The sequence below is a fragment of the Corapipo altera genome, unplaced genomic scaffold, assembly GCF_003945725.1.
Source record: "Corapipo altera isolate COAL_440 unplaced genomic scaffold, ASM394572v1 23, whole genome shotgun sequence".
In the NCBI taxonomy this organism is placed as follows: Eukaryota; Metazoa; Chordata; class Aves; order Passeriformes; family Pipridae; genus Corapipo; species Corapipo altera.
This window is the reverse complement of record NW_020884878.1, coordinates 1,534,300-1,551,265: the sequence shown is the minus strand read 5'-3', so window position 1 is coordinate 1,551,265 and position 16,966 is coordinate 1,534,300. Positions and strand designations below refer to the sequence as shown.

Sequence of the window (16,966 nt, the reverse complement as noted above, 5' to 3'; positions counted from 1 at the left end):
ACCCCCAACTGTCGCCACCAAAAGCTGTGACCCACAAGACCCAACTTCCACTGAGTATGAAATATGTAAAAGAAGCCCTAACCGGCCTCTTACTTCAGAGCTCTTAGGGAAAAAGTTTCCAGAATTAGGACCTCTACACTGGAAGATATGGATTTTTCAGCAAAGTGTTGTTTTTACCACTCAGTTAACACAGGTTACCGCTGTTTCTCTTGCTGCCTGTTGTGGTGTAATTGCCACCATTTTTTAGGCTGTGCCTTCCCATATGATTCTTAACACTCTTGACTAATGTGATGAGGAAGAAGCAAACCCTAGCAGTCCCAAGACATTTAAAGCTTTCCAGTGGAACGAAAAAGAAGAAAATTAAATGCAAATTCCAACAGGAACCTCCTGAACCTGTGCAGGGCTGTATTTCTGATGGCTAGCACTGTTTCTCAGGAAAAGGAACAAAGTAATCTAATAATGTGAGGTGGCTGTGGAAGGGGATGTTGAGGACAGTGTGTGTGAACTTTCATTTGAAGCTGTTTAGCATCAGACCCAGGAGCCCTTAGCCCCTCATGCTCAGGTGGTTGAAATAAGTAATTTTGTTGTCTATGCTGCTGAATAACCTTAGCCAACTTCCACTCTTGTCCATCACTGCTACAGGACTAGAAGCCAAACAGATTGATAGCTGTGGGCAATGGTAGCCTTGATTTAAGACCATGTTTTGCAATACCATTTCAACCAGTGTTGGATTGCAACTCTGTGCAAAAATACAGCTAGTCAGCTCATCATACCTGCACAGTGGCAAGGCACTGGAGCTCAAAAGTAAGTATTTTCCATTAGCTGAGTATGCTCATGAAAAAGAAAAGCTCCCAGTTTCACCATTTAAAAATTAGTGACTGTACAAGTGCAGTTGAAAGCCCTCATTTTAATAAGAATTTATGCATAAAGTATGCCAAATGTCTAACTGCCTCCAAAGCAGCTGTTCCACTGTTCTGTGCAGTGTCCCCTATAAAGGGAAGAACAGTGACTGTGTGTTCTTACAGTTTACTACTGATAATCATCTTATTTGCATAATTATTTTGTTCTTGTCAAGCAAATGTCAGACCTATCTTTTATTATCATTATCCTCGTAATTTAGAGTTTGCATTTCTATAGTATCAGGAAGATGTTGGGTCAGGAAAATGGGTGTCAGTTGTAGCCATGGAGGAACTGTTCATCTTACATGGCTGCAGTGTGGGATGTAGGAATGTAGGGGTGGTCCCCACCTCCCTTTGGAGGCAATACAGGACACACATCTGGATGCAGGCACTGTATGTCAAGCCTATAGGCCAGGATGGTGATGGAATCAGACTGGACATGATGGGAATTTGCCCAGACAATTATGTGCAACTTCCCCCCCTGATTTCAGCAGTCAGACAGTTTTGTTGAGAAGTTCAGAGCTGAAGCTCTTTGCTTTGCCCATTAGCTTCTCCTCTGCAAAGTGGGTGTAACAATGCATTGTTGGGGCATATGGAAGGATAAATATATTGGATGGTGTGGCATGGGATAATAATATGGCTGCAGGATTAACTGGAGGAAAGTTTCTTTTTATGCTTTGAATGCTTTTGGAAGTAAAATTTGAAAGCTGGTGTACTCTGGTGTTGGTATATCCTCTCTGTAAATGAGGAGTAATTGTATTTTAGGACATTAGTGTAAAACTGGTGTCAGCATTGCTGGGATGGAGGAGGGTATTTTAACAGTAAGATATTTTGTTGGAGCCAAGGATTCAGAATCCAGGCTGGCCTTTTGAAGACCTGTAAAATCATGGGGTTGTGTTGGTGCTTTCACTTGCACAGCTGGTACACAGGAGCGTGGCTGCGGGGCAGAGGTGGGAGGCTGGGCCTGGCATCAAGGAAGTGCCATAAAACAGTGATGAGGGAGGGGCCTTAGAGGAATTGTTTTGTTCCAAGTAATACACTTCGTTGAAACATGTTGGTGGATTTGAAGGAAGCTGTTTCTATTGAGAAAGTGGCAGCTCTTTGCTACTGCATCACCTGAGTGAGGCTGTTCAGCTCAGGAGACGGGCACTGTGCTGTGCTGACTGGTGTTGCACAGAATTGTGACTGCAGAACGTTTTGCCATCTGGTCAGATGTGTTAAGGTGAGATGGAAAGAAATAACAGAAAACTGTTCCGCTTTTAAAATAATAAATCAGGTATTTGGGTACTGGGCTTCTCTCTTATTGTATTTAGTAAATGCGTATTGGAGTTTGTATCGAATCTCTCCTGGATGACAGAACTTTAATAATATTAATCTAAAAATCTTACAGGAATAACTAAATCCAGAAATTAACTGAAGGAGAGCCTATGGCTAGCTTCAACATGCAAAAATGAAAATATCTATTTTTCCAGGATCAAGTCCTCCTAGAATCATTTAATTTGGAAAAGACCTTTAAGGTGAATGAGTCCAACCATTAACCCAACACTGCCAAACCCACACTAAACCATGTCTCCAGGTACCACATCTACATGTCTTTTAAATCCCTCCGGGGATGGTGACTCCACCACTGTCCTGGACAGCCTGTTCCAGGGCTTGACACCCCCTTCATTGAAAAATTTTTTCCTAATGTCCAATTTAAACCTCCCCTGGCACAACTTGAAGCCATTTCCACTTGTCCTGTATCAAGTATTGCTTGATGCTTGTGAGAAGAGACTGATACCCCCTCACTAGTCTTCAACCTTACAATTGAAGTTTAGAGGAACATTGTATATGCTTGGATTAATAGTAGTCTAGCATAGAGCAAGCCATAAGGAAAATTAGGTCTCTCAATCAAGCCTTCAATTCCTTGAGGCAGATGTTCCTATCTGGACATATTTAGCATACAGTCAGGATAATAAGAGATTTGAGATGCTTTGGGATGATTTAGGTAACTCTGAGTCATTTTTTTCAGAAAGTTCCGTATTTTTAAATAGGCTAAAAGATTTATGTAACACTATTGCTAAATCATTCAGAAATGTTTTATGTTAGTACAAATATAGTAACACATATTTTATATGTAAAAATATATAGTACTTATGTCCTTGCATGTAATTTTGGAGAGATTTTCCACACTGAAGAGTAAAAATAGAAACTAAAATAACAGTTGGACCATTTACCTCACCTTTAGGACCGTGAAAAAAATATTTCTGCATCATTACATCAAATTGATCTCTATAAAATCTAGTGAAAACTGTTTCAGATTTACACACATAGAACATTTAAGTAAATGAACACTGCATGACAGTAGGAACATAATAGGAAATGTTCAGAGAAATTCAGGTCATTAAAGAGAAGGTAAATAAATGCAGTTTGACCTAAGTAGTCGTTTCATGAAATTGGGTAATTTCACCTTCAACCTCATCTCTCCTGTTTATTGTAAACTGAGAGACTACAATAAAACTATTAAAGTGTATGAATACCTTTAGAGATTTCTTTAGAGATTGTTTAAATACTTTTACTGTCAAGAGAGGCACGGTATTTTATTTTCTTTCAGAACCTTTTGCAAATGATCTTTGCTGCCAATTCCGCCTGCCAAAAATAATTAAAATACAGCGAAAGTGAAATGCCTTTGGTAGCACTTCTCTGCCTTTGTTGTTTTAAAGTGAGGTTTAAGACTTACACTTGTCACTTTAACATTAAATAGGGATCCTCTGAGAAATCTTCATTTGCTAATTACAGGCAGGAAGGGTCATTGATGGAGAGCCTTAAACCTTTGAAGGTAACAGCAGGATTAAATGCTCGTGTATCTGTCCATAGGGAATCCAGCATGCTCCCTGAGCAGAGACATCTCTGCCAACTAAGGAGCTGATCCAGATCACCGTCCTGTTCTGTCCCATCTCTGTCATATTTGCAGCCAATGCAATTATCCCAGCCTAAAGCTGACTGGGAAAGAGCAGAAGCAGATAACTTGTATTTTTAAGTTAGACTAACCTCTTCTCACTAGAACCTCCCAAACAGAGGACCTTTTTGCTGTAGAGGAGTGTTGAAAGAGGTGTAAAAAATGCAATATAAAATACTTTTTTGATATATTTATTATTTCCTTATCAGCACCAACTTGTTTGTTGCATACCAAGACCTTCAGAACAATAAGTACTAGTTTTCTATAAATGACCTTCTTTTCTAGTTATCATATAGAGAACAGGGATGGGGAGCAGATTTACAGAGAGAGGTGGATTTTCCATGCCAAATTACGAAAAATCTGCTCTCCCCTCAAAACCTGCAAACCATCCTCAGCTGCTACCAGCGTGGGCATAGGGAAGCACCATGAGTGAGGAGAGTCTTTGAGGTGCAGCTTCAAAGCTGTGAAGATCTAAGTAGGTTCCCTTTAAATGTCTTCCAGAGGCCCCACATGGAGTAACCTCTGAGAGAAGTGAAGGATTTGGATGGACTCAGCCATGTGTCTTTACCACATCCAATAGAAGGCAAAGGAAGGCTTTGGTTCCCAACAGAGGGATAATGCTGGGTTTGTCTGTGCAGACTCTACAGCCTGTAGGCTTGTGGGTTCTGGCTTGGTGAGGTACTGCTGGGTAATGCTTACAGGGATTTTGCAGGCTTGATCCAGTGATTTATTCTATCCTTAATTTCTTGAAGAAATGTGCATTTTTTCAAGTACAACTTTCCAGGACCCTGTATTAGGAGACATAGAACTGAAATTTCTCTTCTGGCTGTATATTTTCTACAGATCATCTCTGCCAAGAGGAGGTAATAGGCTCCAGTTGCTTCAGACAAGCTGTTTTCAGCACAGCATTCTTAGCTGTTTCCAACCTGGCAGGTGTCAGGGTTCAATCTTTTTCCCAGCCTTACATGGCACTGCTATCATATTTTCAATCAGCCTGTTTCCTCTGTGTAGGTTTTCATGGCCGGTTGGGTTGCAGGCATTATATATGTGTATGCAGTCTAGCTGTCATTGCAGGCTTGCATAAATTCTACTCAAGTAGAAAGACAGCATTTTGGGGGCAATTAGGGCTTCTCTATAGATTTATAGTCATAACCATTTGCAGAAGCATCTAACATCAGAGACAAGGCGAGATACTGCGCCCTCACATACCTGATGAGATGAGTGCATGATAAATCAGCAACTGTTCTTCAGAAGGATGAGGGATGTTGCACTTAGGAGAAGTGACACTTCATCAAGTTTGTCGTACTGCAAAAGTCCAAAAAAGAACAGAGAAAGCTGAAGAAAAAAAAAAAAAGTCAGGTGGCATTCATCCATCTAGGCTTTTTTATAATCCATATACTTGTACTCTGAGTGTTGATATATATCTGAATGGATATAGAGATAGGGAAAACCTTTCAGTAGTTCACAGCAATCAGTAAAACAAGGAAAAAACCTACTCTTACAACAAGCTTTATTTCTGGACATATATTAATCTGCTGTGTTTTCTAAAACTGAAGCCTCATGTTCATTTTTGCTATACATTGTGTGACCTTGTTTCATATGATCTTGTATTTGTGATGAACTTCAGCATCTGATTTTTACCTGGACATGTAAAAAGCACTGTGTGAAGTGGAAGTTCAATTTTTCTATTAGGCAGGTTTTAGGAAAGCACCATGTTTCTTTGAAAATGCCACTTCTCAAATAGGAGTGATGAACAACAGTAAATTACTGTGAAACAAAGTGAGTTTTCAGGAATGAGGTAGAAATGGGTTGGGTAGAGGGAAGACATTATGCACTGAGCCATAAAAGGCATTTTTTCCTTTCACACTGGGTTATTTCTTGCCACTTGTAGGCTGCAGTTGTTTTTCAGAAAATGACAATATGGAAATGCATAGCTGATAAAGTACCTCTGAGCAAAGATTATTAAAAATGACAGGCACATTTCTGTGTGTTTGATAATGTCAAGAGTAGAGGTAGTACAGCACATTGGTATTATATCAGAATATTTCTCTTTTCTGCATAATCCATAATGTCTGATTTAAGAATGTAATTTTGGGCTTGCTTGCGAGGGTAATTACATTGGGACTCAATAAGGCACCTAAAACTTGCTTGACTTTAGGAGCATCTTTCGGTCCACCATTATTCAAGACAGCACTAGTAAAGGTGTGCATTTAAGTTTTGGCTTAAGCGCTTTGCCAAATTTAGGCTTTAGAATTTAACTGCTCTCCATCAATTAGTGCTCACTGTATCACATTTGTAATAGTGTACTGAAGTTGGTGACTTTTCAGTTGGAAAGGCTTCCTTTAAACATGTGATCTTCTCAAATATGGCCTGTGATTTTTTTGGTACCGCAAAACTCAACTGACTGAGACTTGTAGAAACATTGTCTTGTTTGGAAAGGGAAGAATCAAACCAGAAGAGAAGGTGACTCTAGGAGTAGGTTTCAGGTAGTACAGCAGTGGGACTTTCTATTGTTCACTGGTCTAGTTTTTCTCTCTTTGGAATCATTAGTGACTGGCATCTGGAGTTGGCATCACACAGCCAAGTCATCTGCTGGGACTGGCTGGAATATTAGACTGTGAAACGCCACTCTGAATCTTTCTTGTGAACTTCTTGGCCTTTGACATGGGACCCATTTGTATCATTATCTCCTTGCCAGGCTTCACGGGTTCCTTTCTTCTCGATTTCATTCCATCTTTGGGACTGAGGCCATTCTCTACTCATAGCATGTGGTAGCTGAGCCAATCTGAAAGGACATCAACATGGTTCCTTGGATAGTGCTTTCAAAGTTTACTGTCAGCTAAAGCTACATTTGAAAATTAGTTTGGATTAGTATAGAGTTGAAATGCACTTTTTAAAATAACTCCATGTGTGGCCATTATCTGTATGATATGACTGTATTTGTAAATGAATGCACACTGGGTGGCTGTATGGGCTGTATGGGTAAATTCATTAAATAACTCTGTACACGTATGTGCGTGAGAATGTGTGCATAAATAGAAATTTTCAGTTGACATCTATGTATTTGCAGTAATTTGTAACCAAACGTAAAATTCTCTGACATTATCCTTGAATTATGATTAGCATTGGCTAGAGCATACATATTAATTTTCAATTACTTTTTGGTTTTTTTTTTCCAGCTCTTCTTTATGCAACTATTTTTGGAAACGTCACCACCATTTTCCAGCAAATGTATGCCAACACCAACCGATACCATGAGATGCTGAACAATGTGAGGGATTTCCTAAAATTATATCAAGTCCCCAAAGGCCTTAGTGAAAGAGTCATGGATTATATTGTCTCAACTTGGTCCATGTCTAAAGGAATTGACACAGAAAAGGTATGAGTACCTGAGGTAACAATTTAGATAGCAAGAGTTTATGTCCATTGTGTGCTTTCTTAGAAAGAGAACTGTATAACAGCATATAACTTACTAACAAATCCTTAACTGCATGCTACTACTTTATTATGTTTGTGTTTGGAACAAAAGCTGGTTGTTTTAAAAACGAACTGTTTTGAAAATATGCCTTTATTTTTCATTATGGTAAATGTTTGCTGCTTTCCAGTCTTAGTTTGTCTAAATATTTAAACAATGTCAATGTACTTAACTATTGAAATCAATGGGAAATTAGTCTTCAAATTAGTTTGAGAACATGATTTGGTGTCTAAACTACACTGGTGTTATTCTGAGAAGTGTTGGCATCTGTGCATTGCAATTAAGTGAGTTTGATTGGCTTGGACCTTTTGCTGATGCCCAGGACATCGACATATCCATCAGCATAATTAGTGTAGGTTTTAATGGCAGTAGAGATTGATCTCCTTGAGCTAGAATCTCTGGGCTAGCACTTCAGACCTTTCGTAGGGAGATACAGAAAATGTGATACTGTTGGTATCCATGCAGGGTAGAAGTCCTACAGGACTTTAGCCCTCAGAAAGGACTGGTCATTTAGGTTTCTTCAAAAGCTGATTAAAGGAGAAGGTCATCTTCTGAGAGTGATTTATCGTTTGCCAGGACAGACCACATGACTTGTTCTCAAGGCCTCTCTTTCTGCATGATATGTGCAGTCAATCTGCCTGGCCTTGAATATTTCAGAGAGCTGAAGTCAGATGGGAGGGGTTCCACCTGCAGTACCTTGAATGTAGGTAAGATAGAACAGCTTTAGGTCTAAATTTTTGGTCCGTGGAGATCAGCAATGCTCCTGTGACTTCTGTGGACCTGATACACATCAGCTTAAATTAGGCAGTCAAGCTTCAGTAACCATGATTTCCCTCCCAAGAACTAAAAAGTTTCCAAGGGAGGGTAAGGAAGCATCATGACAGATTAATATCTTGAAATATCTAGTGCTTACACAGCTTTGAAGTTCTTTCCTCAGTTGAATCTATTGGGCAATATGGGATGTGATGCAGATTGTTCAGGGAGGCCAAGATGAAGTGTCTACACTAAAAAATTTAGTCTTACATCATGCTGATGCAGCAGCAGTTCTGTTATTAATCATCTGCTGTGAAATGCAGTTTACTGTCATAAATACAACCGCTTTAAGTAACAAAGATTTTTATTTCTTTGATTCTTGTGCTTCAGTATTCCACGTTCTTTAGTATGTTAATTTCTTATACACTAATACCCTAACTTCCCAGTCCTGATTCATACAGTGTTGAGTGAGCTTTCATATTGCAAATACTGTAAATGCATTCAATCCTATTGTGTAAACGTCAAACCTCATGAAAATTCAACTTTCATTTGCATTTATCTCCTTGCACTTAAGGCAGAGTCCTGTGTTACCCCACTACAGTTTCATTAGATTTTAATGATGCTTTGCAGTTAATTAGGAGAACCTATGCTTTAATTACTGAAATTTCCTTCTATAGTTTCCGCATGTCCGGTTTTATAGATTATAAAAATGCAGTTAGAGCCCTAATTTTCGATTCATGGTAAGCAGTGTTCTCTGGTCTGTAAGATGGAGTGGCTGCTTAGCTAGATAATTAATATGCCTGTAAAATCGGTGACTTAGGAATTTAACAGTTTTTCCTTGGTGAAGACTTGCCTAAACACAGGCCTGGATCCAAACCCTATTTTAAACAGTGGAAGGATTTCAGGAACCTCTGCATCTGGACATCAGTAGTTGCAGCTAATCGAGCTTCCCAGAAAAGCCCATGTTACAGAAGAGCAGAGACAAGATAAATGTAAGGACTTGAACACTGGTTTGAACATTTTGATGTTTTGTGTCCCTTACAGTCTGCAAGTCTGCAAAAGCAACAGCACCCGTGGCCTGTAGTGCCTGCAAAGAACATCACAGGGTCTGTAAGGAGTGTAGGGATCAGGCAGTTTGCTTCCTGCTGCAGGAGAAAGCTTTAACTTTAGCAGAAGGTTGGAAAGCTGTGATGTAGCCAGTCTTCCTACATTTATCTCCACTCAGAAAGGTGTTATGATGTGCTTCACCAAAACAAATGAGGACATGTTGTAAATCCCAGCTGAAAAATCATAGAAACAGTGGTACAGTTCCAGAGATTAGTCATCTAGGGTGGATTGTTTCTCTTGCCTTAGTTCCTTCATTACACCTTCAAGCCCTGCCATAAGATCCTCTGCATTTAAATTGAATGTCTGTACCAAACCTAGAGCAGGCAAGTGGCTGTGAATACACTACAGGGACCTTCAAGGTACCCAGTGTCAGTTCAGATTTATTACTGTAGATAATTAGTGGGGCTAATGGGACTACACTGCACCTGTAGCTGAGCTGCTAAATCCAGATAGTGCTCCAACCTAGGCTGGAAGAGGGGGTTATTGTCCCAGGTTTTGAATTGTTTTTCTGCACTGCTTTGTCTGACAGCCTGGACCTGACCTCAGGGGTTTCTACCAGTCTGGTTTTCAAAGCTCCAGTAGTGACATTCTGACCAGTCTGTTGTCTGGATATATTTGGCTCACACAATTTCCCATTCTCCCTAATTTTTATGAGCTTTTCATTAAACTTCTTATTATCTTGCAAAACATGTGTGCTCATGACACATGATAATTAGTGAGGAATTTCAACTTTTCATTTTCCATCAGACAGCTCAGACAGTTTCCATCATCCAAGGGTGTTTTTCAACCTAACATACATGATTACATCCTAAATTGTTCCAAATATATGTGCATTGTCACTTTGGAATGTGTTTTGTGACATCATTTGCCACAAATTTATAACACATTTCATTCATTCAGTCAGGATGTTGAAATGGCTTTGTTTTGAAACCCAAATTCAAAGCACAAGAAGGAAGAATGAGTGTTACAGTAGGTTCCTATGGTGTTGAACCATCCTAGTATTGATGGAGTAAAAGTAAACACATGTGCATGTGTTTCTTTGATAACTAAATATATATACTTGAAATTAAAACATAGGTTAGTTGCTTGATTGGAATTACTACCGCTTCACATGTGTTTTGTTGACTCAGATCTCAAATATTTATCCTTGAATGACACATTCAGTGTGTAGTCCCAGGCAAACTCTTGGCTAAAACTGATGAGTCCTAACGTGGGAACTCAAGGCAAAGTGGAAGTCAGCATGGAGGAGGTAAAATGAAAATGTAGCCCTTGCTGCTTGTGTAGCAAGATGTCCAAAACAGAACTTTGCCTTAAAACCCCAGTCTGTTTTCTTTTATGTGGGAGAGGACTTGGTCTCCCACACTGAAGTGACGGTGCTTTAAGCTCAGAATTTTGGATTCCCCAATCACCTTGGGAATAGCTCATCTTCAAATCCTACCTTCAAACCACAGCACCTCAGCCTGTCTCTGAGTGTTCACAAACAAGGAATTAACAATGACACTAAAAGCATTAGCATATTTATTATTATAACTTAAGGGGAAGCAAGTGGCCTCTGATCCATAATCTTAAATCACTTAAGCATGAGAGCCCTCCTCTTGACAGCTGGGATGATATATGTAATACATGCACATGGACTCATGTCCTGATGTAACAGTGGCTCAAACAAGATGGAATTTATTTTTTTTTTTTTTATGTTTAATGATATAGATTTCAGCGTTATTCATCTAATAATGAGCAGGGCTAAAAACATGACAAACCTGAGAAGCCTTTAAACTCTAAACAATATCTCTCATCCGTTAGAACCTGTTTTTTGGGGGTTCTTTTTGTGAGAGTTAAAAAATGGTCTGTATATGACCATTTACAAGCAGCTAAATAAAATCTTTACAGTAGTAATTTGATATATGAAACACACTGAATTCTAATCTCTTAGGTTTTATTAAAATCTCCAGGCAGCAAATGAGAAATTTATAGATATTAGCTCTTCTGTAAGAAATAGGTCATTATCCATGAAAGCAGAACAACCATTAACTAACATGCAGGTGTTTCAAGGTCTTATCTAATGATGATGCTCTGAAATGTCAGTAAAACCCAAAGATTTTCTCTTCTTGACCTCTGTGCTGTTGTATGGCTTAGAATTTGCTCAGAAAGCAATTAAATAAATGTCTATCATGTTTTAACAGTACTTTCCTTCAGAAAAGCCATAGGTTGAAAGAGAAAAAAGGCATGTTATTTAGTTTCAACCTGCACATCAATGGCAATTGGGATAATGAGAGCCAATTTCACATTGCACTGACTGAAATGGAAATCATGAGAAAATTACACAGTATTAAAACTATTCACTGCTGGCCCCCTAAGCTTCCATACAGGAGAGATGGGTTTATGGTAAATAGACACAGGTTGTACCTTCATTAAAAGTTAATTTACACAAGGACAATGCAGTTTATTCATGTTTGCTGTTAATAAGATCTTCAAGAGCCGTAGAAATAATTAGTGATACCCTGAGACACGTAGAGGAATCAGGCTGCCATAGAGGAATCAGGCTGCCATTCCTACCATGTCCCATCACACAGAGGTGTCTGTAAGTGCTGGCTGGATTTCCTCATGGAAGACCAGGGTAGAAGGCTTCCAAGACTCATGGCCAAAGAGAACTCCTACAAAATTAGCTGTAGCAGCTGCATACAATTCCCTGCTGCAAAGGGAAGGTAAAAATCGTTTGGACAAGTGTTTTTGTTTCGTTGTAGAGGCGAGGTTGTTGGTCGTTCCTTGCAGATCGGGACGAGGTGAACAAGAAGTCGTCCCTCACCTCACAGAGCTGAGCTAGGACCAGGTACAGTGTGAATCCATGGTTCTTTGGAGAGCGGGATGCAGGAGAGATGGTCAAGGTCTCCCTCTCCTTCCCACAGGTTCGTGAGCGGGGCCTGTGCACCGGTGGGGCTTTCTGTTTCCCCTTCGTGGATAGCATGGATTATTTACCTCCTGTATGCACTCTGCAGAGCCAGGAAAGACTATCCACAATTGTCTCTTGACTCTTGGATGTGTATCTTGGATGTACTATCTTGGGACTGATACAGAATGAGCTGTGAACCTGTCATGCTTGAGAAAATGCCAGGGATATTTCCTGGGGGAATAAGTACCTGAGTGGATGGGTCAGGCATTTTTCTGAGCACTGCCACCAAAGGGATGGAGCAGACAAGGGGCTGTCTATTCCAGAGACAACATCTTGGGGAAGGTCTTCTCCAGATCTCTTTTCATTCTTCATTTCCTTGAATGTCTTTACATAATGATGGATGTTTTAAAATGGAGCCACTTCCAGAAGGAACTCAAAATAAAATAATCCACTGATCGATTTCCTTCTTCCAAGGGTGACCTTTGTCCCAGAAGCTGTTGCTCCAAAAACTGTTGTGACTTGAGAAATCCTTTGATGTATGCCATATTCTTTCTGATGTTTCTTTTTCCTTTATCTATAAAGTTGATTTTTAATGACAGATTTCCCTGTGGTCTGCTATCCTTTGCCCCATTAGAAGGCCCTGCAATAATTTTACTTGGTACAGATATTACAGCAAAACTGAAAACACTAAAACCTCTAAAAGTATAACCCCTAGGCAACCTGGGATCTACTACCTTGGATCATCAGTGGATGTGACTAGTGTGCCACACTTTTCAGTGCATTAGACAAGCCAACAGCCCCTTTGCTGGTGAACCACTTGATTCCTTAAAAGAGGCATAGTGATACCTCTCATCTTCCCCTGATTTTCAAACCCCTAGCCAGCTTCTTTCTGTGTTGACAAAATGGAATTTAATGGACTCTACAGCCAATTTCTTGGAATTTTCTTAATGTCTCTTATTCATGTTACTCAGCTGAAAAAAACACTTAATTTTTTTACTACACCACCAAATCTATCCATTTTAATCACTGGTTCAGCTCATTTATTGTTAGTAAGAAAACAAGCCAAACTCAACTTAGACATGATTTTCAAATCGTGATTTCTGAGCATTTAAATCTAAATGACCTTGGATTCTATTGCAATTAAAACAGAGCACACCGTTGCTGCTGAAATTCAGTTCTTAGTGCCAAGATATTCAGTGATGTATTAAAGATTACCCTAAAGCATGCAGGGTTAATTACTGCTCAGTTCCCTATATCACCTCCGAGTTACTTACAAAATTACCTGATTATTACAGGAAAATGCTCTGTGGTTTGCCAATTCGCTGTTTTCTTACCTTTGCCTCTTTGGCCTCCATCCAGTGCTGAATGTAACACTTTTGACCAGGCCTGAAAAAGAATTCAGCATTCAAATGAATCAAATCTTTCTAAAAATCTGAATAACTTGGTCAGGTGCCTAGTGAGTATTGTGGGGTTTTTTTTGGAAAGAACTGACCTTGATTGTGGCCGCTGAGTATGTCTGAAAACCCAGAGTGGCCTTTCTCCACAAAATAAAAAGAGCTATCTGTGGTCTCGAATGGGTAAGAAGTTGTAGGAGTTTATTATATGTATTTTCATTCTTAGTATCTCTGATATTTGTTACAGTTATTCATTTAGGAAACAGTCCTTGTTATTACAGCACAAAGACTGTCTAAGCTCTTTGCTTGAGTATCAACCAACATGTTCCCTACCTACAACCCCCAGAAAGTGACAATCCTGTGTGCTGAAAGAGGATTGACAGTAGATAATGTTCGTGATTCACTGGCCTCTGCCCTTTTTGTTAACAAATCTTAACAGATTCTATAATATCTGCTAAGCCATCCTGTAGTGTTATCCAGCTGGGGAAGGTTTTTTAACAAATACTTAAACCTGTAAACCCATCCTAAAAGATATTGTTTGGACATGCTCTTAATCTGTACAGTTTTTGTTTTGATTCATTTGCTTTTCTTTGACTTTTTTTTATAATCTCTGCTCCCTGTAGAGTTCTTTGAGCTGTTCCAGGGGCTTATCTTAAACTGCCTGACCATGCTGAGGAAACGGATGAGGGAGTTAAAAAATCAGATGGAACCTCCTCGGAAATTTAATTCCCACCCCCTGACAGAGCTTGAACTGAAAAGACAGTGAGACCTTTTGTGCCAATTCCCTGTGGGTCTTCCAGAGCTGGTTGCTTTCCCGATCTGTAGCAGCACCCAGAAGCTGTTCACTCACCATCAGCATTTTACATATACCATGGGGTGCTCTAGAGATGATGGTGGTGTTGAGTCTCTGCATTGGGTGTCGTGTTGGGGTCTGTGCCACCTGGGTGCCAGCCGGTGATGGCAGAGCTCAGCAATTGTCTTATACTGGCTTTGAGGAGGTTTTGCTTTCTGTGCAGAGAGGGAAAATGATAAATGTTATGCTGTGCTTTACCTTCTCCTCTCTCAGCTTTGTAGTAGTTCAGGTCTTTGTGGATACATGTGCTGTTCATGTGTGACATGGAGCCTTGCTCCTTTTCTGGTGGAGTCACAGTTTATACAGCCAGCAAAGATTTTCCTCTGGGTAGAATTCAGACTTCTCCTCTGATTTTGCACTGATACATAGCAGGTTCTGTTTTTTCACGCTGCTTGGATGCATATGGGAAAAATGACTGCAAAGTCTGTGGTTACAGATTTATTACAGAGCAACTTCTGTAGCAGCACAAGCATCTGGTCCCGGCAGACTTCCCGCTCCAAGTCGTGAGCTCCAAACCCATCAATTACTAAAGCATTGCTGTCAGTGACCTTAATATCCTGCCTACCTTATAAACTGCAGGTTTCACTGAGAAAGGTCTTCAAATCTCTAAGGAAATTTCCTCTTAAGAAATTTGTCTTGGTGTTTTTTGCTGCGCTGCTGAAAGAACACACAGGGTAGAACAAATGTCCCAGCTGAACTTTGGTTCTATTAACATGATGTGTTTGAGGCATTTCCTTTACAGTGAAAAAAATGACTAAGCATTACAGGGTATCCTTTCCCTTCAACTAAATTTCTTTTTTTACACCCATATGTGTGCATTTTGACACCATATGGACTCAGGGACAATCATGTTGCTGCTGGTTTGTATCTTTATAGTTGCATGCTGCCTTAAAAATGCTGAGATCTCAGCAAGAGCATTTCACAGTAAGAATGTCTAATTCTTGTCAGTAAGGGATCATTTTCAAGTGAATATTTGTCTGAATTCGAAGTGCTCATTTTCTGATCTTAGGGTCTTTGGCCTATTTATCATTAGCTTCCAAATGCACCCGTGTGATCCTGTATCTCATTATGTGTTCTCTTTGGAAGCATGAAAATTACTACTTACTGTAATCTGTGTCACCAACAGCCCCTTTGTATCGTACAAGGAATAGAGAAGTTGGTGGCATCTGTGAGACTCCTTCTGCATTCATGACATTGGTATTTGTAAACACTAAAAGAAGTGCTGCCGAGACAGGCTGGAGCTCATGGAGCCCTTGGAGCATACAATAAAGATGTAGCTGAATGTTGCAATTCTCTATCTTTGCTCTCTTTTTTCCCTTACATATATCTACATTTATCTCTGGTAGTCAACAATACCTTGCCGTGTCTTTTAATATTAAATATTTCTTTTAGTTTTTGTCTTTTTCACTCTCTGTTCTCATTACCTGTGTAACAGGCAAGAAAACTCAAATTAAGAGTATTTGTTCCTGGCTAAATCTTGGATCATTACTCATTTAGTGCTGTACTAGTTGATAAGTGCTATCTTCATGTCTCTACATACAATGATATACCATTAGGAGAATCACTTTATCATGATACCAGAAAATTTCCGAATTATGCTTTTTGAGGTGGGATTTTTCTGTGCAATAGAATTTTTTCCATCTCTTCATATTAGAGTGTGTCTATAAAAAGAGCAATTCTTTGAGTGCTCACTTTTAATACTCTGTATATAAGTCTGTATCTGTGAGGAGATAGTATGCTGCTTTGCAGCCAAGTGGCTTTTATTCTTGAGGGACTCAATTACTTTTCATTCCAAAAGACAAAGGGGCCTGGAACATCTCAGAATCTTACAGGACCAACTTCTGCAATTGTTTAACCAATTTTTCCTGCAGTTTGGAAGCTTAGATGATAAAATTCAGTAATCAGTCACATATGAACACAGACATTTTTCTTAAGAGCAGTGTTTGAGAATTCGTAGCTCGTGACCTTGTTAAGTTAAAACCATTTACATTTCTGAAAGTATTAAAGGGACATAAAAAACTTATAACCATCATTTAGGCGCAAGAGTAGATAAAAATGTTAAAAATCATCAATCGTGGTACAAAAGAAAGCAGAATTTTTCATTAAGTTACTATTGAGATGAAGAAAGATGTCATGTTTCTGTTTTATTATAATAAAGACAAACTTTCTGTTTGATCCAGAAGTAGGGCCGAGATGAAACAATCACTTTCCAAAGTAATCTTTGTTTTTTACTGAAAACCTAAGGTGAGCCCATATTTCTAATGGAAAATGGAATGACTCAGGAAAATAGAAGTTTGTGAAATTGACATCTGTCCCTAATAAAATTATGGAAATGTGCTACAGAATATGGTCAACAATGACTCAGACAAGACATTACTACTAATGCAAATGATGGTTTATGGAGAATATGTCTTGTCAAATGTGTATATTATTAATTTTTATGATAAAACACATTTATGCAGGGTATTTTAATGTGTTCTGTACAACATTTTGTTACAGAAAAATATCATTAACCCAAATTGACTTACTCTGTGTTAAATCAAATAAAAAAATAATTATCTTGTAGCTCTGGGAAGGTGGTTGTAAGTGAGAAAGCCTCATGCAGGGGGAAGTTTCTGAAAAGATACTGTGCTTCATAGTGTTAGGCACAAAAAGCATCA

At 39.2% G+C, this 16,966-nt stretch overlaps 1 protein-coding gene across 1 annotated transcript in view; it reads left to right on the top strand.

Annotated features, from left to right (window-relative positions):
- KCNH5 (potassium voltage-gated channel subfamily H member 5) overlaps window positions 1-16,966 on the top strand; it is a 155,835-nt gene that overhangs the window by 82,542 nt on the left and 56,327 nt on the right. The window contains exon 8 of the mRNA XM_027637916.1: window positions 7,017-7,216. Within this exon, the coding sequence (XP_027493717.1) occupies window positions 7,017-7,216 (200 nt within the window). The remainder of the gene's footprint in view (window positions 1-7,016; window positions 7,217-16,966) is intronic.